The sequence below is a fragment of the Vombatus ursinus genome, unplaced genomic scaffold (genome assembly GCF_900497805.2).
Source record: "Vombatus ursinus unplaced genomic scaffold, bare-nosed wombat genome assembly UNPS02014798.1, whole genome shotgun sequence".
In the NCBI taxonomy this organism is placed as follows: domain Eukaryota; kingdom Metazoa; phylum Chordata; class Mammalia; order Diprotodontia; family Vombatidae; genus Vombatus; species Vombatus ursinus.
The window spans coordinates 67,198,506-67,226,364 of record NW_020954576.1 but is presented as its reverse complement, the minus strand read 5'-3'; the positions used below and the strand labels follow the sequence as shown (position 1 = coordinate 67,226,364).

The window sequence follows — 27,859 nt, the reverse complement described above, 5'->3', positions numbered from 1 at the left end:
GATCAAACAAGTTACACGGCATACTTGTGATTTAGAGATGCAAATCATCTGTTCATTTATGTTGAAACTGAAGAATAATGGTATGAAGGATTTTGAGCTATCATGTGGCAAACTTGTAAACAACATAAAATGAACAATTACTTACCATCAACAACCTCAAAGTCCTTGAATGCCAGTTCTGAACCAGAGTCATCCAGAAGGATTTCACCATTCAGGGTAAACATCATGGTGTGTTCATTCATGTCAACCATACAGCCAACAATATCTCCCGCTTGCCATGAGCGCCCATAATGCTCACTGCCCTGATGCCAACGCTGTGCCTGAGAAGGAACCCAGAATCACTTGCCACCGTATTCAGTAAATAAATTCAGAAAATAAATAATTCTACTACCTTACCCAACCACCCTACACTACACGTACTGGGTATGAAGCATATAGTTCATATCTAGTTCTTCTCAAATGTGTATAAGAGTCCCCAACTCCTATGCAAACATGCAAGGTAACAATGAACATCAAGTACAGAAAAGGCTTTATTTCACCCCACAGAAAACATAGAAAACATGAGAACTCAAAGCAATTCATAAACTATGAATATAATTCTCTTCTCTCTCTGGTGAATCCCAGTTTCCTTTAGGTCTCAATATGATGTTAGCATATCTGAGGGATATGTTTTATTCCCCTCAGAAGGGAAGCAAACTTGGAGTTGCTAAAGCGGTAATAACTTGATATTCTGATGGGAACTATGATTTCTGGGGTGCATACATAGGCCTCTAGTCTTCTGGTACTAGCCTAAGGGATTGAACTCTTTCACATAAGGAAAAAAAAAAAGATGGTATCCTGGTATCAATCAGTCAAGAATAAACATTTATTAAGTGCCTTGTATATGCCAAGCACTGTGATAAACATTGGGGATACAAAAAGAGGTTGTTAAAAAAAATTCCTGCCTTCAAGTAGCTCACAATGCAATGGGGGATGCCAAGTGGAAACAAATATATACAAAGAAAACCACATACAAAATAAATAAGAAATCAGTACGAATATTGGAAAAGTAGGAGGGGGCTAGATTATGAAAGGCTTTGAATGCTAAACAGAGCATTTTGTATATGATCCTGGAGGCAACAATGAACGTACCATTGGAAATTTTTTAAATCAGATTAGATAATAAAAAGAACTAAGAAATTTCCATCTCAAAATAAAACATAGACATTTTAAAAAGAGATTCAGTACACAATGAGTCAACAAGACAGTGACTATCAAAGAGCAGTTTCCCACACTTTCCTGTAAGACAATAAGAGTAATACTTCATTTCTATGGAATTATGAGTAATGTGCCTGAGTCTTACTGAGTGTAACACTGATTCCAAATGACAAGGTTTCGGGGTACTGGGACCCTAAGAATGCCAAGACAGAGTTGCCCAGAATGAATTCACACACTCAAGTCTTCTCTTAATCAAGTGGCAAAGAATTTATTGTAAAGCTATAGCAAAAACTGGCAAGTGTCCTTGTGGGAACCTGTGAGAGACTGAGGATGGTGCCGGGGTTTATATGGAAAAAGGGCATAGGAAAGGAAAGCTAATAGGCAATCTAACAGTCTAGGTGTCTTTGGGAGATATGGATGGGAAAGTGTAGGGAGCATCCCAGAAATTAAGGGAGTTGTCAGAGACATGGAGCTTGGGGATCTGGCGGGAGGAAGAGTCCTTGGGTCAGCCAGGGACAAAAATCCTTGGGCCAGGCACCCCTCTGTTCTGATAAGAAAATGTGTTCTACAACAAAAGAAAATTTTCTCACAGGACAGGGGCATACTGAGAAATTGGGAGTCTTCCAGACACATGATCTTAGGGCTGGGGCCCAAGCACTCCATCACAAATATTTACCCAGTGATTTAGAAATAAGTAATTCTTTTTAGTTTAGAACTCTACAACTTTTATACATAGTCACCAAGCAGAACTAAATATTTCTTTAAAAATGAACTATATATCATATTGTACAGAAGATTTATTCCCTGCCCATCTTCTAATGGAAATACAATCTTCACACTACATGTTTCAGGTTTCTGGTGTGTTAGCTAGGATATGACATTTTCTGATAAAAATGAACATTTTTTTTAATTTGTTTGTTTTCCTCTGAATTCAACTGCATTATTCTAGCATGTTTTAGGTTTTCATTATGAACACCATAGACAAATGTCAATGGACTAAAAGCCATTTGAGCTACCAGAATATTAAAAACAATACCAGGAAAAAATCTATGGTGACTGGATTATGAAAATTAGATTTATTTCATTTCTGAGACACTTAGCACAAAGCAAAGTATACATACCTTGAAGCCATCAAAAGCAAAAGCTCGTTCATCAGAGCCAAGCTCCTGATCAGGTTGGCAACCTGGTCTACTCCAGCCAACTCTCATATCTCCAGCAGTGACAGCCTCAAATTCAAAATACCATCTTCCTGTTTTCACAGCGTAAGTCTTCTCAGCACGGAAGATTCTGAACTTTTCACCAGTGCCACTGCATACTTCAGTTCTAGTGGCTGTTTAATTTTAAAAGAATCTAGTGATTATTTGCTAAATAAATGAAATAGAAGAAAGAATTTTCACAGCTTTGATATTTATTTGAGTAACCACTATATTGAAAAGAATCTAGGGATTAATATTTTTTAGGTCATAGTTCTTCAAATGACACCTAGAATCAATAATAATTAGATCTAAGAATGTTGCTATAACTAGTTTTATCTGTTGTAGTTTCTTTTTTTTTTAAGTTTTATTGGTGTTTTGTTTTTATATTACAAACACTTGTAGATTATTCCCATTTCATAATAGGTCTCTTGGAAAAAAATTAAACAGCTACATAAAACTAACAATAAAGTGACTCCATCTTAAAGTGCAAGCAAAATTTTACACCTGTAGCACCACCTACACATTAAAAAAATGAACAGTAATCAATTTTCTCTCCTTCCCAATTCCCACCTCATTGGGAAAAAAAGGAAAAATAAAATTTTTGTAACAAATACGCATAGTGAAAACATATTCCTTCAATGACTGTTACAAATTAGATAGATAGCTATAGTTAGTTAGATAGATATGCGCTTCATTCTATATCTCAAATCTATTAACTCTCTATAACAGACAGTATATTTCATTTCTCTATAACAGATAGTATATTTCATCTTTGGTCCTCTAGAATAATGAATTATTACTGTATTGGTCCTCATTCCAACAGCTTCTAAGTTGTTTGTTTCACACTGTAATTACTATTGCATAATTTGTTGTGTTGGTTCTGTTCATTTCATTCTTCATTAGTTTATAAAAATCCTCAAAACTGTTCACTTTTATAATACTGATATTATAGTACAAATTGTTCTTCTTATTCTGCTTACTATATCAGTTCACAAAAGTCTTTCCAGATCTTTTTGAAATCATTTATTTCCTCACTTCTTATAGTATAATAATATTCCATCATATTAATCTATCATATTTCATTAAACAACTCCTCAATTGTTAAACGTCATCTTAGCTTCCAGTTTTTTTGTCACCACAAAAAGCTGCTATAAATATTTATGTATATAAAAGAACTTTTTCTCTTTCTTTGATCTCTTTTGGGAACAATTGTAGTAGTAGTATAGTTAGGTCAAAAGGCATACATATCATCTAGCAGTATTTTGTGTATAATTCCAAATTGCTTTCCAAAATGGATATATCCAATTATAAGTCTATCAATAGTTCATCAATGTGCCTCTTTTCCCATACTTCCTCCAGCATAGATCATTTTCTATTTTTGTCATCTTTGCCACTCTGATGGGTGTGAGGTAGAATCTGAGAATTGCTTTGATTTGTATTTCTCTAAATAATGGTGATATGGAGATTTTTTTTAGCTGACAATACTACTACAAATATGGTGAATATAACCCAAATCTACAAAACTTACTACCATAAATGTGGCAAGCACCAGTCTCACAAACTGACACAGTACAAAAAGGGCAAAGGTTTCTTAAATGCTCAGCAAAAAAGGTTGGATTGTGGAAAAAGTGGCTCTTGTGGTCAAACAAAACTAATTCCCACTCCACTCCCTGGGAAAAAAAAAAAAAAAGCTAAGACCACAAAGAAGACTCGAATGCGCTGAACTGAACTGGAGGTCTAAGAGGATGCTGGTCATTAAAAGGATGGAAACACTTTGAATTGGGGAAAGAAGAGAAAAGGTAAAATGATCCAGTTCTAAAGCTTCATCTTTTTTTTTTTAATTTTCATAGTAAGAATAAAATGTTGAACCAATAATTACATTCCTTGGTCTCAGCTTGGAAAGGAAAGACTTCAGTAAACGAAGTCCTATACTCTGTGAAACTCTTCCCATGTAGGAAAAGTTAATGCTTGAAGATGTGACTGAGTATTGTAACTTCAATTAGATACTGAATAAGATTTAACTGTGTTTTCTAATAAATGTTAGCTAAAAATCTAGCTAAAAAAATTAGATAAAAATTCCCCAACAAGGGACAGAGAAAAATGATACAAAGTAATAAAGGTAAAGTTTGCTCTGATGTATAGGCTTTCAGCAAATCAGTAGTGAATTAATTCATCACATTCAGGGGATGCTTTGTTTCAAAATATTATTTAATTAAAGTATATTTAGGTTGAGTAAGCCTCTGTGAAGAACTAATTAATATTGACTGAAATGCCTGGTCAGTAAAGGGACGGTTTGCTGATATCCATTATGTTTCAAAGGTGCTGGGAGAAAGCAATGAAAGCTGTTTAAAAACAATAACAACTTGGAAAAAATCTGTTTAAAAAATGGCTCTAAACAAACAAATTCTAGAGCAGCAGAACCCACAAAAAGACAGAGTGAAACAAACTTCCAGCCCAAGACAAGCTGGAGGAGTGATTAGAAAAGTATATTGTGCCTGGCTGGGAGAGGAATGCAGTTGGGCTTGGGCACACAGGCAAAACAGACCTCCGTGAACCTGAGCAGGCCTCAGAGGACTGAATCATAGGCTGTGGTGGTTTCCACACTTCTCAACCCACAAACACCCAAGGCAACTTATAAAGTCAGTAGGAAAAGTCTGTGACTGTGGTGAGAGAGAAGCACAGTCCCAGCCCAAGCCCTGGCTGTAGTCCTGGGGCGGCAGCTACTTCCAGAGCTTCCAGCCCACAGACTAAGGGGGAAGAGAATGGCTGATCAGAGAGGGATTGCAGGGATCTTTTGTTGGTGCTGAGGCAGGATTCTCTTGCTTTGCCTGTGCTCAGATTGGGGTCACAGTTCTGGGTGGCGATCCTGGGGCGAGGAGGAGTGCTGGGATGGTGGAGCTTGTAGTGGCGGTAGAGAGGGCATCCTCCTCCCAGTTCCAAGGCAGAAAAGAGTACTTGTGGTAACTCAGAGACCAGAGCAAAGACCAGGAAAGGAGTAAACAGCTCACCCCTTATCATACCACATTGGGAGAACTGAAAACTTACAGGTCCCTAAAAGTATCTCTCAAAACAATTGCACAAAACTCCTGAAGCTTGGAACAGTGCATTCTCCACATTGGAAGCAGACCCCTACCTTAACAAAGCATCTATAACTCAAGTAATTGACTGGGATCATGACCAAACAAAGGCGTAAAAAAAGGCAGATCACAGAATCTTTCTTTGGTAATAAAAAAGATCAAAACATACAACCAGAAGAAGACAACAAAGTCAAAGCTCCTACATCCAACGCCTCCAAGAAAAACAGGAATCAGTTCCAGGCCATGGAAGAGCTCAAAAAGGAGTTTGAGAGGCAAGTAAGAGAAGTAGAGGAAAAACTGGGAAGAGAAATGAGAGTGATGCAAGAAAATTATGAAAAACAAGTCAACAGCTTGCTAAAGGAGACCCAAAAACATAATGAAGAAAATTACACCTTAAAAAATAGTCTAACCCAAATGGCAAAAGAGGTCTAAAAAGCCAATAAGTAGAAGAATGCCTTAAAAAGCAAAATTGGTCAAATGGAAAAGGAAGTCCAAAAGCTCACTGAAGAAAATATTTCCTTAAAAATTAGAATGGAGCAATTGGAAGCTAGTGACTTTATGAGAAATCAAGACACTGCAAAACAAATCCAAAAGAATGAAAAAATAGAAAACAATATGAAATATTTCATTGGAAAAACAACTGACCTGGAAAATACATCCAGGAGAAAGAACTTAAAAATTACTGGACTATCTGAAAGCCATGATCAAAAAAGGAGCCTAGACATCATCTTTCAAGAAATTATCAAGGAAAACTGCCCTGGTATTTTAGAACCAGAGGGTAAAACAGAAATGGAAAGAATCCACTGACCACTTCCTGAAAGAGATCCCAAAGGAAAACTCCTAGGAATATTATAGCCAAATTCCATTTCCAGGTCAAGGAGAAGATACTGCAAGCAGCCAAAAAGAAACAATTCAAGTATTGTAGAAATACAATCAGGAAAACATAGGATTTAGCAGCTTCTACATTAAGGGACCAGAGGGCTTGGAATATGATATTCCAGAGGGCAAAGGAGATAGGATTACAGCCAAGAATCACCTACCCAGCAAAACTAAGTATAATCCTTTAGGGGAAAAAATAGACATTCAGTGAAATAGAGGGCTTTCAAGCATTCTTGCTGAAAAGCCCAGAGCCAAATAGAAAATTTGAAGAGAAACATGAAGAGGTAAACAGGAAAGAGAAATCATAAAGGACTTCTTAATGTTGAGCTGTTTACATTCCTGCATGGAAAGATAATATTTGTAACTCAAGAGATCTTTGTCAGTATTAGGCTAGTTGGAGGGAAAAAATTATTTCTATGTAGATAGATAGATAGATAGATAGATAGATAGATAGATAGATAGATAGATAGATAGACAGACAGATAGATAGAGGGCACAAGGTAAGTTGAAGCTGAAGGAGTGATATCTGGAAAATAAAATTAAGGGGTGAGAGAGGATTATACTGGGAGAAGGAGAAAGGGAGAGGTAGAATGGGGTAAATTATCTCACATAAAACAGATAAGAGAAGGCTTTTACAGTGGAGGGGAAGGTGAGAGAGAATGAGTGAATCTTATTCTCATCGGATTTGGTTTAAGGAGGGAATAACATACACACTCAACTGGGTATGAAAATCTATCTTACCCTATAGGAAAATAGGGGAGGGAAGGGGACAAGAGAGCAGGGGGATAATAGAGGGAAGAGCAGATTCTGGGAGGGGGTAATCAGAAGCAAACACTTGTAAGGAGGGACAGGGTCAAAAGAGAGAATAGAATAAATAGGGGGCAGCATAGGAGGAAGGGAAATATAGTTAGTTTTCCACAGCATGACTACTATGGAAGTGTTTTGCATGACTACACATGTATAACCTGTATTGGAAAAAAAAAAACACAACTTGTTCTTATAAAGACTTGAATGGAGGACACTACTCCAACATGTTACCATATTTTATGTAGTAATTATATATGTTATACTCAGAGCAGATTGTAGGTTGCATGAAGCCAATATGTCTGTCTTAAACTGCTTTCTTTCCCTGATTTCTGGAATCATGCTCTTCACATAAGAGGGACTTAAAAAACATTTGAAAGAAGGAAGAAATAAAGTAATGGTTTGGAGCATGTTTTCATATGGCTATAGATAAGCTGAGTTTCTTCCATTGAGAACTGTCTGCTCATATTATTATACAATTTATTAATTAAGGAATGGCTCTTTTTCTTATAAAATTGGGTCAGTTCACTATATAGCTTGGAAATGAAACTTTTATCAGAGAAATGTCTTGCAAAGTTTCCCCACCTCTCCCCCCACCCCAAGGTATTTCTCTTTTTGTTGTTGCTGCTGGTCAGTTGTTTTGAGTAGTATCTGACTCTCCATGACCCTATTTGGGGGTTTTCTTGGCATAGATACTAGAGTGGTTTACCATTTCTTTCTCCAGTTCATTTTACAGATGAGGAACTGAGGCAAACAGGGTTAAGTTACGTGTCCCTGGTCACACTGCTAAGAAGTGTCTGAGGCCAGATATGAACTCATAAAGATGAGTTTTCCTGATTCCAAGCCCAGTGCTCGTTCTCTACCTTGGGTAGCAAAGTAGATAGAGTGCCAGACCTGGAGTCAGGAAGATCTAAGTTCAAAAATAGCCTCAGACATATCCTACTTGCATGACCCCAGGCAAGGCACTTAACCCCTCTCTGCCTCAATTTCTTCATCTGTAAAATGAGGATAATAATAGCACCAACCTTTCAGGATTGTTGTGAGAATCAAATGAAATAATTGTAAAGTACTTAACATAGTACCTGGTGTATAGCAAGTACTATATAAATATGCTAGCTATTATTAGTTATGATTACCCTGCAATTATGATAATGGGGCCCATCTTTCTACATGTGGAGAGTGAACTCAAATAACTACACTTATACCAGGACTCCTGCTGGCTTTTAACTCTCTTACATGTTTCTTTTCTTTAGGATCAACTTCTGAAGCATAGAAAGGTCTGCAAAGATCATAGCAATGGCACCTGTAGTCTCTCCTTTCCCCAGTATCTGAGTAGCAGGGGGGTGTAGGTAGAGTGGAGGTAGAAAACTATTTAAACAGTGGCAGGATCCTTCTGGCCCGGTGCAGCCTTCTTCCTCAGCTTCCTTCTTGGTTTGTTCCAGATAGTGCCTGCAGCCTAGATAGATTCTCGTCCAAGTGCCAGACCATGTAAGTGTCAGCACATTTTGTCTCTCCTTCATCATCAAATGGCTCTGCAGAATCAGTATCTGCTTTAGGAGGAGTGGGGGAAGCAGGAGATAAGATGTACCAGCAAGCTACGGGACCCAGTTTACATCCATATCAGAGGCCCATCTGTCAATTTTTACGTTCTTGTGGGGAATATGGAGGCTGACAGGGGAAGGGTACATTTTTAGGATTAGCATTTTCCAGTGTTAATTTACAAAGCTTTTACCTTGTTGGATTTCTCTCTGTCTTATCCTATGGGTTTCACTATAATTGATCTACATATGGTGCATAATTTATCTTCTAGGGTTTTATGAAAGTAGAGATGGGATGTGGCAAGGGTGGGGGGAGAGAAGAGTCCAGTCCTCCATTATGTTATTCAAATAATCCTAGTTAAACCCTTCCCTGATGACTCATATCCTCAATTAACATATTATATCTTTTTGGTTTTATTCCTTACCAGGTTGTCAGTTGTGACTTTCTTTGTCAGGGTTTCTGACTCTGACATGCCAGCTCCACTTGACTATGAAGCTCAGATTAATGTCCTGGGTACTTCCACAGAGATAATTCCCACCTCTAACATATATAACCTGAGTGAGCTGTTACTCACGCTCTCAGAGTCCCAGGCAACTCTCTAAACCAATAATGTGCAGAACATTGACCCATTCAGCATTGAGATTAGGAGTTTCCTCAAAAGGAGTTCTCTATGGCAATGCTATCACTGGTACAGATCAAAAAACAAAACAATAACAAAAACCCCATTAATTTCCTATATACTCACCTTATTCTAAGGACTGAGCTCTTTGTTCCTATGCATAGTAATAGGGCCAATATTCTATTAGGATTTCCAAGGGAAGTGATTTTGAGGAATTTGCAAGAAAAGTATTTATCAAAAAACAAAGTAGAGAGTGGAAACGAATGTATAAAACAGAGGAGTACTAAAGACATTAGAAAGTGCTCCTTGACCTCACTTAACTGTAAAATAAAAGTATTAATATTTACTATTTACTCAATCAAGATGTCAGGATTAAGGATTTAATTATTTGAAACTACTTTGGTAAAAGGTAATGTATAAATGAAGTGTAATTTTATAAGCAGAATTTAAAATAATATTAATTCCCTAAAATAATCATACACTTTCCTAAGGGAAAAATATTACAGAAGTGATTTTTACTCTGAAATACAAATCAACAGCATATATCAGTAAATGCTAATTCTAATCCTAATGGTAGATATATAAAACAGACTGAAGGGGTTTCTCAAAAGACGAGATCTGTGTAGCTTATATTTATAGCTATGTTTCTGCTGAAATAGTTATATTGTGTCACATTTGTAGCTTTACTTGACTTTTCCTCCTGCTTTCATGTGTGACTTTTAGTGGATATGACATTTATAATAAAAGGGAACAAAAAGAAAAGAAATACCATGATCTTGATCAGGAGCTTCAAGGTTGTAACCATAACCCAATAGTGTACGCACAGCCTCCCTGAGGCTATCTTTATTTGATTTCTTGGTACGGTCATCTAGAAGAGCATAAGGAACTAAGCGAGGGTTTCTTCGGTTCTTGACATCCTAGAGGAGAAAAGGTGCAGAAATCATCAAAATCATGCAGCCTTTGACTATTGAGTATATCAAATTACAAGGCCTCTGAGGGAAAAGACTGATCCCATCCCCATCCCACAGGAACTACAAACACATGAAAAATACATTAATCAAATGAGGAAGTGAATTGAATTAAAACTGATTCTTTATATGAAATCAAGACAAAATGTAGAACACAAACTCCACACAGATTAACAAACTCACTTGATTTTGAAACCATCTGCCATTGTAACAAGGCAAGAAACTAACTCAGAGAACACATAATTTAGTTGTACATGTCACTGACAAATCTTTATAACAAAAACTGGCAAATAAGTATTAGTCACTTCAGTAATCTTCAGGTAATGTGCAAGCTAAGGCTGTGTGAGAAAATGCAGCAATTTCAAGCACTTCAAAAATATTTTAAAAGCTATTATATTGAGTTTGTTGATATTAAATTGAGTTTTTTGTGAAATAAAAAGTTCACCAACTAGTTTCGAGTTTTCAGTATTACTGGATAACTAATTACAAAATGATCATTTCATTACATTCTATCAGAAGAACATATGTTTGACTTTGGCAGTCAACAAAAAAAAATGAAAAGATACATCCATGCAGAGAATTCATCAACTGTCAGGAAAGATGGCTCAGGTTTGGAAAGTTCACTGGAAATCATGTGTACACAAGGAAAGACAAGGCGAGATCTTTGTCTTTTGATACCAGTTTTTTGGTGGAATTCTGCTGCTTATGAGAAATTTCCAAATTTTATTAGCAACAAAGACTAGACCTGTGATTTAATTGGTATAGAGATCTCCCGGGAAATATCAGCCATTACATACACTGTGGTCTTGAGGAGGTATCTGGAGCAGGGGTGTCAAATACATAGCCCATAACACTCCCAAGAGCTACCTGAACCCAATTAAAAAATAATTAGGAAATATTTAACAAAATAAATATGAAAACAAAAGAAAATAGATAATGCTAATATATAGTTTTTTAGTTCAATATGCAGCTGTGGTGAATGCTATATATCAGACCTGAACAACTTGTAAACTTCTTCAGGTCACAGATAGGTTAGACTAGAGACAAACTGATGATGGTTGGTTGCCATGGGTCACGTGGATAGTGTGCAGTGGCAAGCCTACATTTTTCAAAGCTACCTGAACTCCTTTGGTGGGCCACAAGCGAACCACAGACTGTATGATGTGCAGGCCTGCTATATATGGTTTAATGACCCTTCGTTTCTATTTGAATTTGACACCAATGGTGTCAAATGAGAAGTTGTTAAGGGTCATACAGTCTATATGTATCAAAGAAAATGAAACCAGATCTTCTTGACTCTGATGCCAATTCTTTATCTACTACATTATGCTGCCTTTTTCATTAGAGAAGGTATGGTTGTTACAATCATCTGGCCTTGACTTTACTATTAACTGGCAATTAACTGAGATCACCTAACTTCATCTATAAAATGGAAGTGAAGGTGAGCCAGACTATGTCTAAGGTCCAGTCTAGTTCTAAAAATTCTATGGTGCTATGATTACCACTTTCTTCTCTAAATTCTTCAAAAAAGGAAATTATTCCTAATACCTCAAAATTACAAGACTAAATCTGTGGGAGCTCCCATATACCTGCTGGATGCCATAAGTCCAACCTTGCCTGATGCGATCTCGGGCCCATACATTGTGAGCATTTTCAGCCAACTTGTCCACCATTGCTTCTTGGGAGGGGGTGAGTTTTATAAAGCTCAGATCCATTGGAGCAGGCTTGTAACCACTTGTTAACTGATAACTGAAAAAGCAAGACACCATTTAATTGGCCATTTTACAAAGGCAAGGTCTAAAATTGGTCTTCCCCCACCCACTCCAACCTCTACAAAAGGAGGAGGGGAAAGTATTTTCTTACTGCTTTGAGGACAAGCTTGTTCTTTTTAATTTAGGTGTAATTACTGATATCCTCATTTTGTTGATGCCTCCTAATTGGCATGGTAAGCCAGTAGATCAGTAATTTATTATTACAATGCCTAATGGCTCACTACGTCCTTTCAAATAAGTAGAAAAGTTCTATTGGAGCATTCTTCACCAAAAGTAGCAAAAATTGCTACATTGTAGCAGTCATATTAGCCATCATGATGAAACAGCATTATTGACAACACTCATAATTATAAACATTGCTTTATAACAAGTTGACTTCAATTATATTAATCCATTTTCAATGTCAAATGTGAGTTATATCTACAAAACAGACTAAATTAATTATGATCAGGCACAAGTGATTTTTCTAAGACATGGGTCTGAGCATGTTATACCTCCTTTCCCTAATCTCTTTTTTTCTCAATAAACTTCAGTTCTTTCTCCCTGTTACCTCCAAGATCAAATAGAAAAATCTTTACTGGGCATCTGAAGCCTTTCCCAACCTGGTAGCTTCTTAGCCTTTCCTGAGAAGATTACTTCTTACCCTTTATTCCCCTCTGTGTACTCGAATACCCAGCGACACTAGTCTCTTTGCTGTTCCTCACATAACGCATTCCCATGTCCCAACTCTATGCCTTTTCACTGGCTGTCTCTCATACCCAGAAGGTTCTCCCCTCCCAATTATTGTCTCCTGCTTCCTTCAAGATTCAGGTCAAATACCAACTTCAGTGGGAATCCTTCCCTGTCTTTCCTTTACCCTTTGAGTACCTTCCCACTGAAATTACTTTCCATTTACTATCTATCTATCTATCTGTCTACCTATCTATTTATCTATCTATCTATCCATCTTGCTGTTATAGTTACTTGCATATACCCTTAAATGAATGTGACCCCCCTGAGGGCAGGTTTTTGTCTGTCTTTACATTCCCATCATTTGGCACTGCACCTAGTACATATTAAACATACTTACTGACCAAATAGCTAGCTGACTGACTGACTATAGAGTTACTGATATATTATAATGCAAGAGAAAGGAATTTCAAATGGTTAAAATCTTAACCTTTGAGCTTTGATATAAAACCAAAGATATAAAAAAGTCTAATATACCTGCAAAAAGAAGAGTAGTGTTATTTACCCTGAGAATAAACATTTCTACCTTTAATTTGAAATAACCATGCAAGCTTCATTTTTATAACCATGAGGTTTAATAAATGTTATCTTAATTCCATTGTTAAAACTATTGCACATTTTCAAAAAGAGCATTCAGCCCACTTTTCTCCTTTAAATTATTTATCTAGTCAATAGGTAAACTATAACAAATTCAGCATCATAGGAGAATAGGTATTCCAAAATATTCAATATCCTGATGAATGAAGAGAAAACTATCAGAAGAATGCCAGATAAACCCAACTACTTTATCTAACCTGATTTCTCTAGATTTTTAAATGGAAATAGACTATGTCCTTGTGTTATAAAAATAATTCCTTCTCAACTATGTAGTGAAGTTTTAGTATGGATTTTTTTTCAATCAAAAACCTAGAACCCATCCAGAGGTGAGAAGCCAGAGTGATGAACAGATTAGAAACCAGTCAGTTAGTTAAAAAACATTGATTAAGCCTTATTATGTGGCCATAAACTGTGCTAAATCATGAGATACAAAGAAATGAAAACAATTTTTAATATAATTCCTACTATCAGAGAGTTTTCCTTCTAATGAGGGAGATAATATGAAAATAACTAGGAATATGCAAGAAAAATAGAGTAGATGGACAAGTATTTGGGAGGGAGGTACCCAGAAAGGCCTAGAGGGATTTAAGCTGAGTCTTGAAGGAAGCCAGGGAAACCAAGAGGTAGGGAAACCAAGCTGGGAGGAGGCAGAGCATTGTGGGAATGGGGGAAAGCCAGTAAAATCAGAGACAGGAGATGAAGTGTAGTGTTAGAAAAAATGCATGTGAGCCAGTGTGACTAAATCACAAAGCATGGAGGAGAGTAAAGGGAAAGAAGACTGTTAAATTTGGATGGGGGCTAGCTATGAAGACCTAAAAAGAGTTAAAAAGAGAAGTTTATATTTGATCCCACCCTACTGAAGAACTCTAGAGTTGTTTAGCCTTGAGATAAGCTGACACAGAAGAGTAGTCTTCCAATATTTGAAAGGCAATTATGAATAAGAGGTGTTAGTCTTATTTTATTTGATCCTAAAGGGTAGCACTAATAACAATTAACAGAAGCTGAAAATAGGCAAATTAAATTTGATGTAAGGAAACCTTCCTGCTTTCCAAAAGTGAGATGAGATATAAGGGGTAGTAAGTTCACTGCACAAAAGATGGACGAAGGGTAGATGATCAATTTTCAGGGAAGTTTTAGAGGAGATTCTAATTCATCAATGGGTAGGAGGAGATGGCTTCTGAAGTGTATTCTGTGATTGTATAATTCAATAAAAATCCAATTTTCTTTGCTCATTTTGATATCATTATTACTGATTATTTTTGTTTATAAATATAGTAAAAATATCCATCTATTTTCTCTTCTCATTCACGGTTTCTCCTATATACCCACCAAAGTCCAATCTACTCAAAGGTTTCAAAATATAAGCATTATAAAGTTCTTGTGGATGTGAGCAAATAAAATCAAGTCATACAATAATCAGAAGATCCCAAGGATTTTTCAGATTACCTATTAGCTTAATGTCTTGATAATATAATATTATTCATTCTCAGGAGAGAGACTACAAATTCTACACACAGATGGAGTTGAAAATGCCATTGCCTTTCTGTAATGGTTTTACCAAACAAGGGTTTCACCACAAAAAAACAGTTTCAGCACAACTCTGACAAAATTTTTTAATCTATCCTCTATTAGATTATTAATCTAATTTTTTCATTCATACAAATCAACAAATATTTAAGTGGTCACCATTTATATGACACTGTGTTACTTGCCGTACAGACACAAAGACTAAGACAGTCTGTACCTTTACCAAATTTACAATCTAGAAGTGGAGGTGAGACATGGATGACAATAATGATAACACAAAGTAGAGCATTAGTGATGTAAGAAGATGAATGCTTCTAAAGGAGTTTAGAGGAGAAAGAGAAAGGGGGGGAGAGAGAGAGAGAAAGAGAGAGAGAGAGAGAGAGAGAGAGAGATTACTTCCATTTAGTTGAGGGAAAGGTAGTTTTGTTTTGTTTTGTTTTGTTTTTCTTGATTTCAAACAAGAAAATATGGAACAAGTACAGCTAAGTATAGAATTATCTCAATTGTAGGGAAAAAAACGAGAAAAGGAAGAAATCTGTCTGGCATTTTTACCAGGTATGAATGTACTGAGAAAATAAATTTTTTTTTATTCTCCCATACACACCCTTTGCACCTCTTTCTCTGACAACCTTAATCAAATCAACACTGCTGTTGCCTGTGAAAAGATACGTCAATCAACTACCCTACTGTTCAACTCATCATCTTTATGATTTCCCAGAATAAAATAAAAAATTCATTCACTCAATCAAGCACTATTTATTAAACCTTACTCTATGCTAAGCACTGGTGATAAAAAGAAAATCGAAGTAAACAAAGTCTCTGCTCTCAAGGATCATACATTCTCATGGGGAGAAAATATATAAATATCAAGGTACATATAAGAGAAATGAAAAGGAAATCCATTAGCAGTTGGAGGGAATAGGAAAAGACCTCCTACACAAAGTAGGAATTTTGCGAGATTTTGAAAGGAGCTTCAAACAGTAAGAGTCAGAAGAGGGAAGTGAATTTCAAGTGTGAGTGACAGCCACTACAAAAATAGGGAGACAAGATTAAGAAACTGTAAGACTAAGGAACTGTAAGTTTAGTTTAGCTGTATCACAGAATGCAGGAAAGAAATGAGGCAGAAATGATACGTTGGGTCCAGGTTATAAAGGGATTTATTACCCTTCCCAAAAAAAAGAGGTATTGAAGGAAGCCAGGAACCTAAGAGGCAGAGGTGAGGAAGAAAAGCATTCCAGGCTTTGGGGAAAGAAAGCTAGTGAAAAAGCCAGGAGATAAGAGATGGAATGTCTTGTTCAAGGAACCAAAAATAGCCAGGATAGCTGGATTAGAGAATATGTGCAGAATATAAGAGGACATATTGGTGGCATATTGAATGGAATTTTCAACTTAGAGTCAGGAAGATTTGAGTATGAATCCTACCTCAAATAATCACTAGCTGTGTGACCCTGGGCAAGTCACTTAACTTCACTTATCTCCAGTTTTCTCATCAGTAAAATGGGGATAATAGCACTTACAAATGCTAACACATGTAAAACACTTTGCAAATCTTGAAGCACTATATAAATGATTGTTGTTGTCATTACTACAACTTATAAAGTAGGAAAATTGCCAAGTTATGAATAACTTTAAATGTCAGAGGGTTTATATTTTTTTATTGAGGTAACAGGGAATCTCTGGACTTCCTTGAGTAGGGGGTGACGTGGTCAGATCTACTTTGGAAAAATCACCTTGGCAGCTTAATAGAGGAAGGCTTGTGGTAGGGAGAGACTTTAGGCAGGGAGACCAATTAGAAGAGTACTATAATAGTCCAGGTGAAAGGTGATGAGGGCCAGAATTAGGGTTGTGGCTATATGAATAGAGAGAAAGCAATTTAAACAAGAGATGTTGTGAAGATAGAAACAAGACTTGGTAATGGATAGGGTCTATGGGATGAAAGTGAGGAGTAAGAGATGACCCTGAGGCTGCAAGTTTGGGTGACTAGAATAATTGTGCCCTTGATGGCAATAGGGAAGTTCTGAGGAGGGAAAGGCTTTGGGAAAAGGTAACAAGTCCTATTTTGGACATATTGAGATTGAGTTTGAGATGCCTATAAGTACATTCAATTGATACCTAAAAGTGATCTAGAAGACAGCAATATCAGGAAAATCTAGAAAGGAGAGAATATCCTGAAAGAAGAGGTGATCAATACAGTTAAATGCTACAAGAAAGGTCAAGGAGTCTCTGGATTTAGAAAAGACTATTAGATTTGTCCATTAAGAGACCACTGGTAACAGTGGAGAGTCTGGTTTCAGGCAAATGATGAAGAGCAAAGCCGTACTGAAGAAGGTTTATAAGAGAGTGAGAGCAGAGAAAGTGGAGGCACCAATTTTAAATTGCTTTCTTAAGGAGTTTAGCCACAAACAAGAGAAGAGATATAGCGCAATACCTAGCTGGGATGGCAAGACCAACTAAGAGTTTTATAAGAATAAGGCAATGATGGACATGTTTATAGGCAAAAAGAAGGGACTAGCACATAGAGAAAGACTGAACATGAAAAAGAATGGGGATGATAGTTGGAGCCCTTTGCTGGAGAAGCTGGGAAAGGATAAGATAGTGGTTGTGCGCCTTTGCTAGGAGGAAAATCACCATTTTATCTGAGACTGGAATGAAGGAGGACACAGCAGAGGGAGATATCTGAATGATGTGAGATGAGGAGAAGGAGAGAAGAGGGAGCTCTCTGTATGAGTCTCAGTTTTTCAGTGAAATATGAGATGAGGTTCTTGACTGAGAGAGTGAGGGAAAGGGTATTCAGTGGGAGGACTGATGATAGATAAGAAGATACAGAAGTTTTATTGCATAGAGGGTCCAGCTGAGATTGTGTAACATTAATTTGTAGTGGACCAAATCACCAGGTTTTTTCCAATGAGCTTCATGTAAATTGCAGCAAAGGAGGCCCATAGCAGAAATAATCCAAGTATGAGGACCAGCAAAGCATGATAGACCACAGGACAGTGGTTGCAGAGGAAACAAGGATAGAGGTCAGGTTAGAATTGGGTTGGTTCATCAAGGGGTCAAGATAGGGAGGGAGAAGAATGTGCCCAGTATAGGGATGATGGTCTGGGAAAGAACTGAAGGGCAGAAGGAATGGAAATCATATGAAGGACAAATAAGGTAAAGTTGGAATGATGAAAAGATTATTTCCAGATAAAGGAATTTCAGAGTTCTGGCTTTGGAAACAGAACACTTAACAGGTATAATGGGCATAATCAAATGTATGACTCTGTATATGTAGCTGAAGGAGATCAGAGCAGCAGATCATAGGAATTTATTAGACTGAGGAACTGGGCACATAAGAAGTTTGAGGGGGTATAATTGTTTACGAAGTCTCCAAGCATGAGTGCAGGAAATAGGGGTAAAGAAAGATTTGTGAGCAAGGCACTTAGCACACTGAGTAAGGAAGGATCTTTTGGGTCTAAAGATAACAGTTATCGGGATTGGATTGGGTGGTCAATTTGGATAGCATAAATCTCAAAGAAAGAAAAGGTGCCTAGTGAAGGTGGTGAAAGGAGGGTCTATAAGTGGCAATGGGAAGCAAGAAGTATTATGATTCTCCTACCACGACTACTGAGTTTGGATTTGCAGGGGAGAAGGGAAGGTGGTACAGTATCTGAGAAACAGTGATGCCAGAACTGGAAAGAAGAGGTTTAGTTAGGAAGAAATCATGTCTCAATGAGGGCAAGAAGAGAGGGATGAAAAAGAAAGTCGTTTAAGATGAAAGCATGTTTGTTATTTATGGAGCAAACATTCCAAAAGACACAGTATACAGGGTAAGATCTGATGTGGGACACTGTGGAGGTAGGGTTAAGGTAGATACATCTGACTGAGTGTCAGTTTGAGGATAGGAATCAGGTTTTGTACCTTGGACCTCAGGATCACCAGAATGGGGAAAATATAGGTAATGAGACTATGCTAACCACTGAGCAGTGAGTCCAGGCATAGTGCTCTACAGAGACAAGCATAAGATTAGACAATCTAATGTCATACCTTAACATTCAGTCTCCTGTTAGAGGGAGATGTTACATCCTGCAATATTTTGAAACAAGGAAGCATACTGTCAGGAATAGGTGGAGATCAGGAGACCAAGTGCCTTCCTTTTCTTGCAGAAGGCCCTGGGAGGCAGAAGTTGGAAAAATTATTGTCTGCTTACATTAAATTGAAAAGACTTTGCACAAACAAAGCCAATTCAACCAAGATTAGGAGGGAAGCAGCAAACTGGGAAAGAATTTTCCAACCAGTATCTCCAATAAGACCCTCATTTCTAAAATACATAGAGAACTAAGTCAAATTTATAAGAATACAAGTCATTCTCCAATTGATAAATGGTCAAAGGATATGAACAGGCAGTTTTCAGATGAAGAAATTAAAGCTATCTATAGTCATATGAAAAAAAATGCCTTAAATAACTATGATTAGAGAAATGCAAATCAAAACAACTCTGAGGTACCAGATCACACCTATCAGATTGGCTAACCTGACAAAACAGGAAAATAACAAATGTTGGAGAAGATGTAGGAAAAATGGAACACTTATGCGTTGTTGGTGGAGTTGTGAAGTGATCCAACCATTTTGAAGAGCAACTTGAAACTATGCCCAAAGGATTACAAAAATGTGCACACCCTTTGACTCAGCAATAGCACTTCCAGGGTTGTATCCCAAAGAGATCATAAAAATTGGAAAAGGACCCACATACACAAAAATATTTATAGCAGCTCTTTCTGTGGTGGCAGAGAATTGGAAATTGAGGGGATGCTCATCAACTGAAGAATGGCTGAACAAGTTTGGCATACGAATATAATGGAATACTATTGTACTATAAAAAATGATAAGCAAGTAGACTTCAGAAAAACCTGGAAAGACTTGTATGGACTGATGTTGAGTGAAATGAGCAGAACCTGGAGAACACTGTACATGGTAACAGCCATGCTGTGTGATGACTAACTTTGATAGACTTCACTCTTCTCAGCAATGCAAGGATCTAAGACATCTCCAAAAGTCTCATGATGGAAAATGCTATCCATATCCAGAGAAAGAACTATGGAGTTGGAATGCAGATCGAAGCACATACTATTGCTTTTTTATTTCTTCTGTTTTGTTTCTTCTTTCCTGTGGTTCCTCTATTGGTTCTAATTCTTCTTTACAACATGACTAATGTGAAAATATGTTTAATAGAAATGTATATGTAGAGCCTACATTAGATTGTATGCCATTTTGGGAAGGGAAGGGGATAGGGAGGGGGAGAAAATTTAAAACTCAAAAGTTTATGGAAGTGATTGTTGAAAACTAAAAATAAATTAATTAAGAGGAAAAAAAAATTCTTGTCTCCTGGGTAACCTGGCAAAGGAGAAATTCCTGTGGCAGGACAAAGTTTGGTTGGAAGGTGGACCACTTATGGTAGTCTACTTATGGTGCAAAAGTAGGCCCAGGAAATTGGCAAAAGAAAAGAATTGTCTTGCCTGGAAGTTAAGTGCTTATGGCCTGGCACTGCTGAAAGGTTCCAACTGGGTTGGGAGGCAGAGAAGGGGAAACGAACGAGACAGGCTAAAATCTTATCTGTGCTCCAGGCACTGTGCTAAGTTCTGGGAATACAAAGAAACAAATGAAACAATTCTTGCCCTCAAAGAGTTTAGCCACTAGGTTCCTCTCAATGACATCCTGAATTAGATTGCACACTCCTTGAGGACAAGGGCTTTTATCCCTAGAGTTTAGAAGCTACCTGGCATACATGAAAGTCAACATACCTAAGTATACAGACTATCAGCCTCAAAGACAGAACAAATGGCACTGGTAGAAGGAGCTTTCTCACCAGAAATTCCCCATACCAGTGAAGTCACAGGCCTCACTTCCGCTCATTGCAGCAGTTAATTTTCAAATATCTATTTCCCAAGGCTCCTGAATTCTGCTCCCTGTTACAGTGCTTAAATTAATGTTTTGTTGTTGTTCAGTCATTCCAGTCATGTCCAATTCTTCGTGACCCCATATGCGATTTTCTTGGAAGAGATACTGGAGTGGTTTGCCATTTCCTTCTCTAGCTCGTTTACAGCTGAAGAAACTGAGGCAAATAGGGTTAAGTGACTTACTTAGGGTCACAAAGCCAGTAAGCATCTGAGGACATATTTGAATTTAGGTCTTTCTGACTCTAGGCTCTACCTACTGTGACACTTAGCTATCCCCAAAGCAATCTAATAAAGTAATTAACAAGATGTAGCGACTGATCAATCTGTTATGCCCTAAAAACAGGTGTATTTGGTAGGCACATGCTGAAAGAAAATATCTGGAAAGAAAAAAAATAAATTAGTAACTACTAGTAGAATTTCTGGCAGTATTGTCACCCTATCTCAGTTGAGTCAGGGGGTTATTTTGGCACAGGGAATCTAGCCTGTGACCTTCTTCAAATTGCCAGTTCCATCTAAAGAAGGGGGAAAAAAGTATATCACATTAAGTGACACAAACTTAATCTGAAGAAAAACTATGGGAGGAAAAGGGGAGGAGAACAGAGAGCATCAGTTAAGGATTTCTGAAACTATTACTCAAGTTTTCTAATCCTCTGGGACTAAATATTTTAACTTAATCATAACAATTGTGGGGACTTCTGCAACATTTTGAGTTTATGAACAAGCCATCCATAAATCCAATTACACACTGTTATTTGTAAAAATGTCAATTGTTTTTAACTATAACTCTTTACAAAAGAGAATCTGAAATCTAAAATTGATGTCAATTAACTAGATAATAATTCTATTTAAGCTTAAGTCACTAAAAAGTTATATCTTTTAGTCCTACTCCCTCTCAACATGTAGTGCTTAGAGAGTAAAAGGAAATACAGGTATTTCCTTTCCAAGAATAATACACAAAACTGACTTACTGTACTTAGTACAGTGTCATAAAAATAATAATATTCAAATTAATATGAACTGCTAATGATGTTGTCTTTAAAATGAATCTGCTACTCTGACTATATCTGAATAGAGGGAATAACAATTTTACCAAAAAGAAGTATTTCAGGAGGAATGATAATGAGTCATTTAGGAAAATTGAAACTATTTCTCCCTTTAATCCGTGTTTAAATTAGGAGGCATCTTAGAATGGCAAATCATTTAACTTCTACCTCTAAGTTTTCTTCATTTTTAAAATCTAGGTCAATGGACCAGATGATCTATAAAGTACTTTCCTAAGAGTATATGATTATGTACTTCTTCCCTAGTGTCTACATAAAACAGAGGCTCAGTAAGAAAGTGTCTTGATATATTTTTCAGGCCACAAGAATACTGAAAACAGTACTATATTGATCAAAGTTCATTAACCTTTTAGAATATTTTTATACCTGGAAAAGAACATTTTAAAATTGCAACTTACCTGCTTGTTCTCTCCAAATTACTGAAGATGTAAACACACACACAAAAAATAAAAATAAAAAAAATAAAAAACAAAAAATAAAAGGAAGAAAGAAAGAAAAGAAATGATAGCATTTGGCTTCATTGATGAATCTCTGTGTGAAGCACCAATTCAATGAGTTCCTCATTCCTATATGACTCTGTCTCCTCCTAAACAGATACTCTGATCAAACTCAGTTTAAGAGGGGGAAAGGTACTATATACTAGCAGGGAAAGGCAAATTAAAGCTGATACCTAAGCAGGTCAAAATAGCAAAAATACTAAGAAAAAACCTTTTCCTTTTTCTCTCCAATAATGTTAAATGGAGTTGAAAAGTCATTTAATTGTGAAAAATGTAAGATAACAGAAGATGATTATGTCCAAATTTAGTAGATGTTAGCTATAACTTCCATTATTAAATCAGCTCAACAAGTGCCTTGAAAAAACTGGGAAATTTGCCAACAAGTACACACACAAATATTAAGAACAAGTTTTGCTGTAAGCATCTATACAGACCGTAAATACTTGCTTGGATTTTCATTGAAAGTATATAGATAATAGTAAACAAAGTGTTTCCCTGAAAGTATATGTATATCAGTCATTAAACACCAAAGCTGGGAGGAGATATTAAAAATATGTGGTTCTACTTCAACTCAATTCAACATTTATTAAGTATTTATAATATGCAGAGTACTGGAGGTGGTTACTGTAGGGGAGAAAGTATTAAATAAGACAGTCTCTGTCCTCAAGAAGCTCACAGAATAGTAGAAAAATAAGATACATATAAAGATAACTATAATAATAATTATATTCAAGAGCTATGTAAAGTTCAAGGAGAAAAAGGTTGGGATGTATAGGGGAAGCTAGCAATCTCCAGTACAAAATAACACCAGTAATAAATAATAAGAGTAATAAATATCTAACATTTATTTAGGGCTTTAAGATTTACAAAGCACTTTACATATATTATGATCCTCAAGAACAATACTAAAAGATACTATTATTCCCATTTTATAGATAAGAAAACAGGCTAGGAAGTTAAATGATTTGCCAGAATCATATAAGCTCATATAAATCAAATGTTTGAAGCAGGATTCAAACAAAGGTCTTCCTAAGTCCAAGTCAAGCATTTTATCCACTCTGCCAATAATCTGTCAAAACTCTCCTTACTACAAAAATTTCCTCTAATGTATCCCTGACAGATTCTACTGTGAGCCCTACCAGGTTCTACCTAAATAGTTCAAGTGGTGGGAAGCTCACCAGAAGTCTGTAAGTAGCCTATTTAGTAATTTTTTTTAAAGTGAATAGCTTTAAGGGTTTTTCCAGGCACCATCAGCAATATAAACAAAACAAAAGGATGTCCTGAAAAGTCACAGGTCCTGATGCTGAAGGGCTGAGGAAACTAAGCAAAACTAAGCCTGAACTCCCTAAGACCCACAAGAGTAAATCAAATCATAGTCAGAATGATCTCTATGGTAGTGAGGTCCAGGGACAAAATTTCACATGTAGTTAATCTAATCATGAGGTTTACAAGTAGTTCAAAAACATATTTAACAGACATACTTACTTCTAGAAGCAGTGTATAAGATGACATGTTCAATCTCATCATCTCATTACCATCTCATAAATAATATTTATCTCCTCTGACACTACCACAGCCCTGGTACAGGCCCTAATCACCTTATGCCTAACTATTAGAACAGACTGCCGGTTATCCTCTTTGCCTCCTTATCTTCTCATTCCCTCCAAACCATCCACCCAGCTTTCAGAGGTACCTAGGTAGTACAGTGGATAAGAGTACTGGACCTAGATTTAGGAAGACCTGAGTTCAAATCCAGTCTCAAACATTTATTAGTTCTGTGACCCTATTCAAGACACTTAACTTGTCTACTTGAGTTTTTTCATCTGTAAAAAGGAGATAATAATATAAGCTACTTCTCAAGGTTGTTGTGAGGTAAAATGAGTTAATACTTGTAAAACACTATTAGTAGTAGTAGTAAATTGATCTTCCTAAAGCACAGGTCTCACCATATCATTCCCCGATTTGATAAATTCCAGGGACTACCTACTACAAATATAAAATCCCCTGGCTTTTAAAGTCCTTCACAACTTGGCCCCTTTCTACCTCTCCAGTCTTCTTAGATCTTATTCCACCTCTCCTCCTGCAACATATACTCTGCAATCCAATGACACTAACTTCCCTGCTATTCTTAGCAAAAGAATTCCATCCTCCTTCTCCATGCATTTTCACTGGATGTCTGCCATGCCCAGAACTCTTTCCCTTTTCACGTCTGCCTCCTAATTCTTCTGGCTTCCTTCAAATATAAGCTAAAATTCCATCTTCCTCAAGAAGCCTTTCCTAGTTTTCCTTAATCTTAATGCTTTCCCTTTGAGAATACAGGCAAATTATCTTGCATTTATCTTGTTTGTTCATAATTGTTCTCGTGTTATCTCCTCCATTAGACCACTAGCTCCTTGAGAGCAGGTACATTTTTTTCCCTTCTTTCTATCCCCAGTGCTTAGCATAGTAATTGACACTTTATAGGCACTTAATAAATGCTAGTTAACTGACTGATACAGCTTTACATATTTAATTTAGTGGATTTGTTCCTTGCAGACGTCCTTAAGTCTTTTTTAAATAGTTGTCCCTTTTCTTTTCCATCTTTCATTGGTTAATCTTTATGTCAAAAGAATTTTGTTATTGAGAGCCTCCTATCAGGCTGACTTTGCCTAGAGAATTTCAGACCATGGAATTCTACATATCCTTCCTCTGAAGTCGGAAAAGCACTCAGTCAGTCAGTCACTTATAAAGTGCCTACTATGTGCCAGGTATTCTGCTATGCATTGTACTCTTCCTAACTTTCTCCTCCTTATGTTCTACAAACTCTGATATGGAGTGGTCACTTCCTCTCAAGGTCCTCATAATTTCTAATTTAGCAGCCTCCTTATTGGTCAGAATCAGGTCAATATCCATTCACTCAACAATAACTTAAGTGCTTACTATTTTTCAGGTACTATGCCACACTGGATAAAAAATCAAGAAGACTTGGGTTCCAATCCTGCTGCTGATATGACCCTGGGAAGGAAACTTTACCTCTCAGTGTTCCCAGTAAAAATCTGTAAGTTTCAGTACATTTACAGATCTACACAGTGGAAGGAAATTTCTCACCAGAAGCTCCTTATGCAAATAAATACTGGTTAAGAGCAGCAACAACAAAATCCTTCAAACATATACCTGGCACTAGGTACTATGCCATGTACTAAGAATACAAAGAAAAACTAAACTCTCTACCTTTTAAGAGCTTATATTCTAAAAGAGAGAAACAACACATACATAGGTAAATTTATATGTAGACTTGTCATGCTGCATATACAAACATAGCACAACGTCTGTAGGTCACCGGAAATTTCCATTGCCTTCCATACTGAGAAACAACACAATTTAAAAAGTATTAACTAAATGTGTTCTATGTATCATTGTTGTTCTAATGACTAACTTCCCAGTTCTTCCCAGTTCTACTATATTTGAGATTCAGTTGTTACCACTAACAGTTCTAAAGGTCTGTGAATTATAGCATGCTTTATTTATTTTTCATGACAGAACTACTTGATTGCTTAGTATCTGATCCACAGTTAGGCTTTTTTTGTTTTTTTTTTTTTGTTTTGTTTTGTTTTTTGCTTAGGCAGTTGGGGTTAACTGACTTGCCCAAGGTCACACAGCTAGTAAGTGTCAAGTGTTTGGTCTGAGGCTGGATTTGAACTCAGGTTCTCCTGACTTTAGGGCCAGTGCTCTATCCACTGCACCACCTAGCTGCCCCCACAGTTAATTATTTCTGCCAAAGTCCTAACGCAATATTGTGCTGAGCTGCTGTCTCACAGAAAATTGTGTGTAGTAAAGCAATAAAAAATCTTTTCCTGTGTCCTATCAAAGATCTTGCCCAAGCCTGGCCCTTGGATTACTTCAACCATCTGCAGTCTGCTTATGTGTTGTTAAATGAAACTGGAGAAAAATCACTAAACTGTACTGACTAGGTGCACTACAAATTTGTTAAGTAATTTTAAATTGGTCCTGACTGTAGCAAGGCAATACTTTTATCCCTCCCACAATTCACTATCTCACTCACTACCCCAGCTTTTTCCAACTTTTCATCCCTCCTGAAACCTCCTGAGTATCTTACATCATAATTCACTGAAAAAATTGAGATAATTTGTTAAGAGCTCCCTCTTCTTTCCTCTTCCTCATTGCACAACACTTATAAGATTCCACTACTATCTCCTCCTTCACCCCAGTCTCATGCAAAGAAGTTGGCCTTCTCCTTAACAAGGTAAAACCTTCTACATGCACAAGGAATCCCGTTCTCCCCCATGTTCTCTACAAGATTGTTCCCAGTACTATCCTCATTTTCTCACTAATCTTCAGTCTCTCACTCTCTAGTGATTGCTTCCCTACTGCCTACAAAGATTCCTATTCTCCTACTCTCAAAAAAAACTCTGACTTGATCCACCCTCCTTCTTATCTACAGTCCCATGATTCTCCTTTCTATCACAGCAAAACTCCTTAAGAAGAATCTACAATCAGTGCTTCCACTTTCCTCTAACTCTCTTCTGAACTCTATTCAGTCTAGTTTCTGACTGGTGATCATTTAATTGAAATTGCTCTCTCTGAAGTTACTAATGACCTCAATTATAAATCTAAAGGTCTTTTCTCAATTCTCATCCCTCTTAACCTCTTTGCAGTCTTTGGCACTGTCAATCCCCCTCTTCTCCTTGATACTCTCTTCTCTTTAGATTTTGATGACACAGCTCTCCTCTAGTTCTACTACCTTTCTAATTGTTCCTTCTCCATCTTTTACTAGCTGTCCATCCAAATTACACCTGCTAACCATAGGTTCACTCCAGGGCTCTGCCCTGAGCTCTCTTCTCTTCTCCTTCTATAATATTTCACTTGGTGATCTCATCAACTCCCACAGCACCAGCTACCATTTCTATGCAGATGACTCTGAGATATTCTTGTCTAGACCTAACCCCTCTTCTATCCTCCAGTCTCACATCTCCAACTGCCTCCTGGAAATCTCAAACTAAATATCTTGTAGACTTTTAAAATCCAATTTTCCAAAACTAAATTCATTATCTTCCCTCCCCTCCCCAAATCCTGCCCTTTGCTTAGCCTCCTTAATACTGTCAAGAGTACCGTCTTTCACTCAGTCACCCACAATCACAATCTAGGCATCATCTTTGATTCCTCACTATCTCTCATGCCCCATATCTGATCAGTTTTCAAGTCTTACCTTCCTCACATCTCTTGCTTATACTCACCTCTTCCCTTTGACACTGTAACTACTCTGAGACAGGTATTCATAACCTCAAATATGGACTATTTGCAATAGCCTGCTTTGTGATCTCTCTGCCTCAATTCTCTCCCAAAACTATGTTCCACTTAGCTGTCCAAATGGTCTTCCTAAAGGCCAGGTCAAACCAGGTCACCTCCCCCTACTCAATCAATTCTTGTGGCTCCCTATTAGCTTCCAGGATAAAATACAAAA

The 27,859-nt window shown here is 37.0% G+C and overlaps 1 protein-coding gene across 1 annotated transcript in view; it reads right to left on the bottom strand.

Annotated features, from left to right (window-relative positions):
* Positions 1–27,859, bottom strand: part of LOC114049459 (ryanodine receptor 2) — an 811,539-nt gene that overhangs the window by 325,376 nt on the left and 458,304 nt on the right. Inside the window, exons 26-29 of the mRNA XM_027870708.1 lie at positions 11,869–12,028; positions 10,081–10,228; positions 2,319–2,527; positions 146–320 (exon numbers count right to left, since the gene is read on the bottom strand). Coding sequence (XP_027726509.1) covers positions 146–320; positions 2,319–2,527; positions 10,081–10,228; positions 11,869–12,028 — 692 coding nt within the window. The remainder of the gene's footprint in view (positions 1–145; positions 321–2,318; positions 2,528–10,080; positions 10,229–11,868; positions 12,029–27,859) is intronic.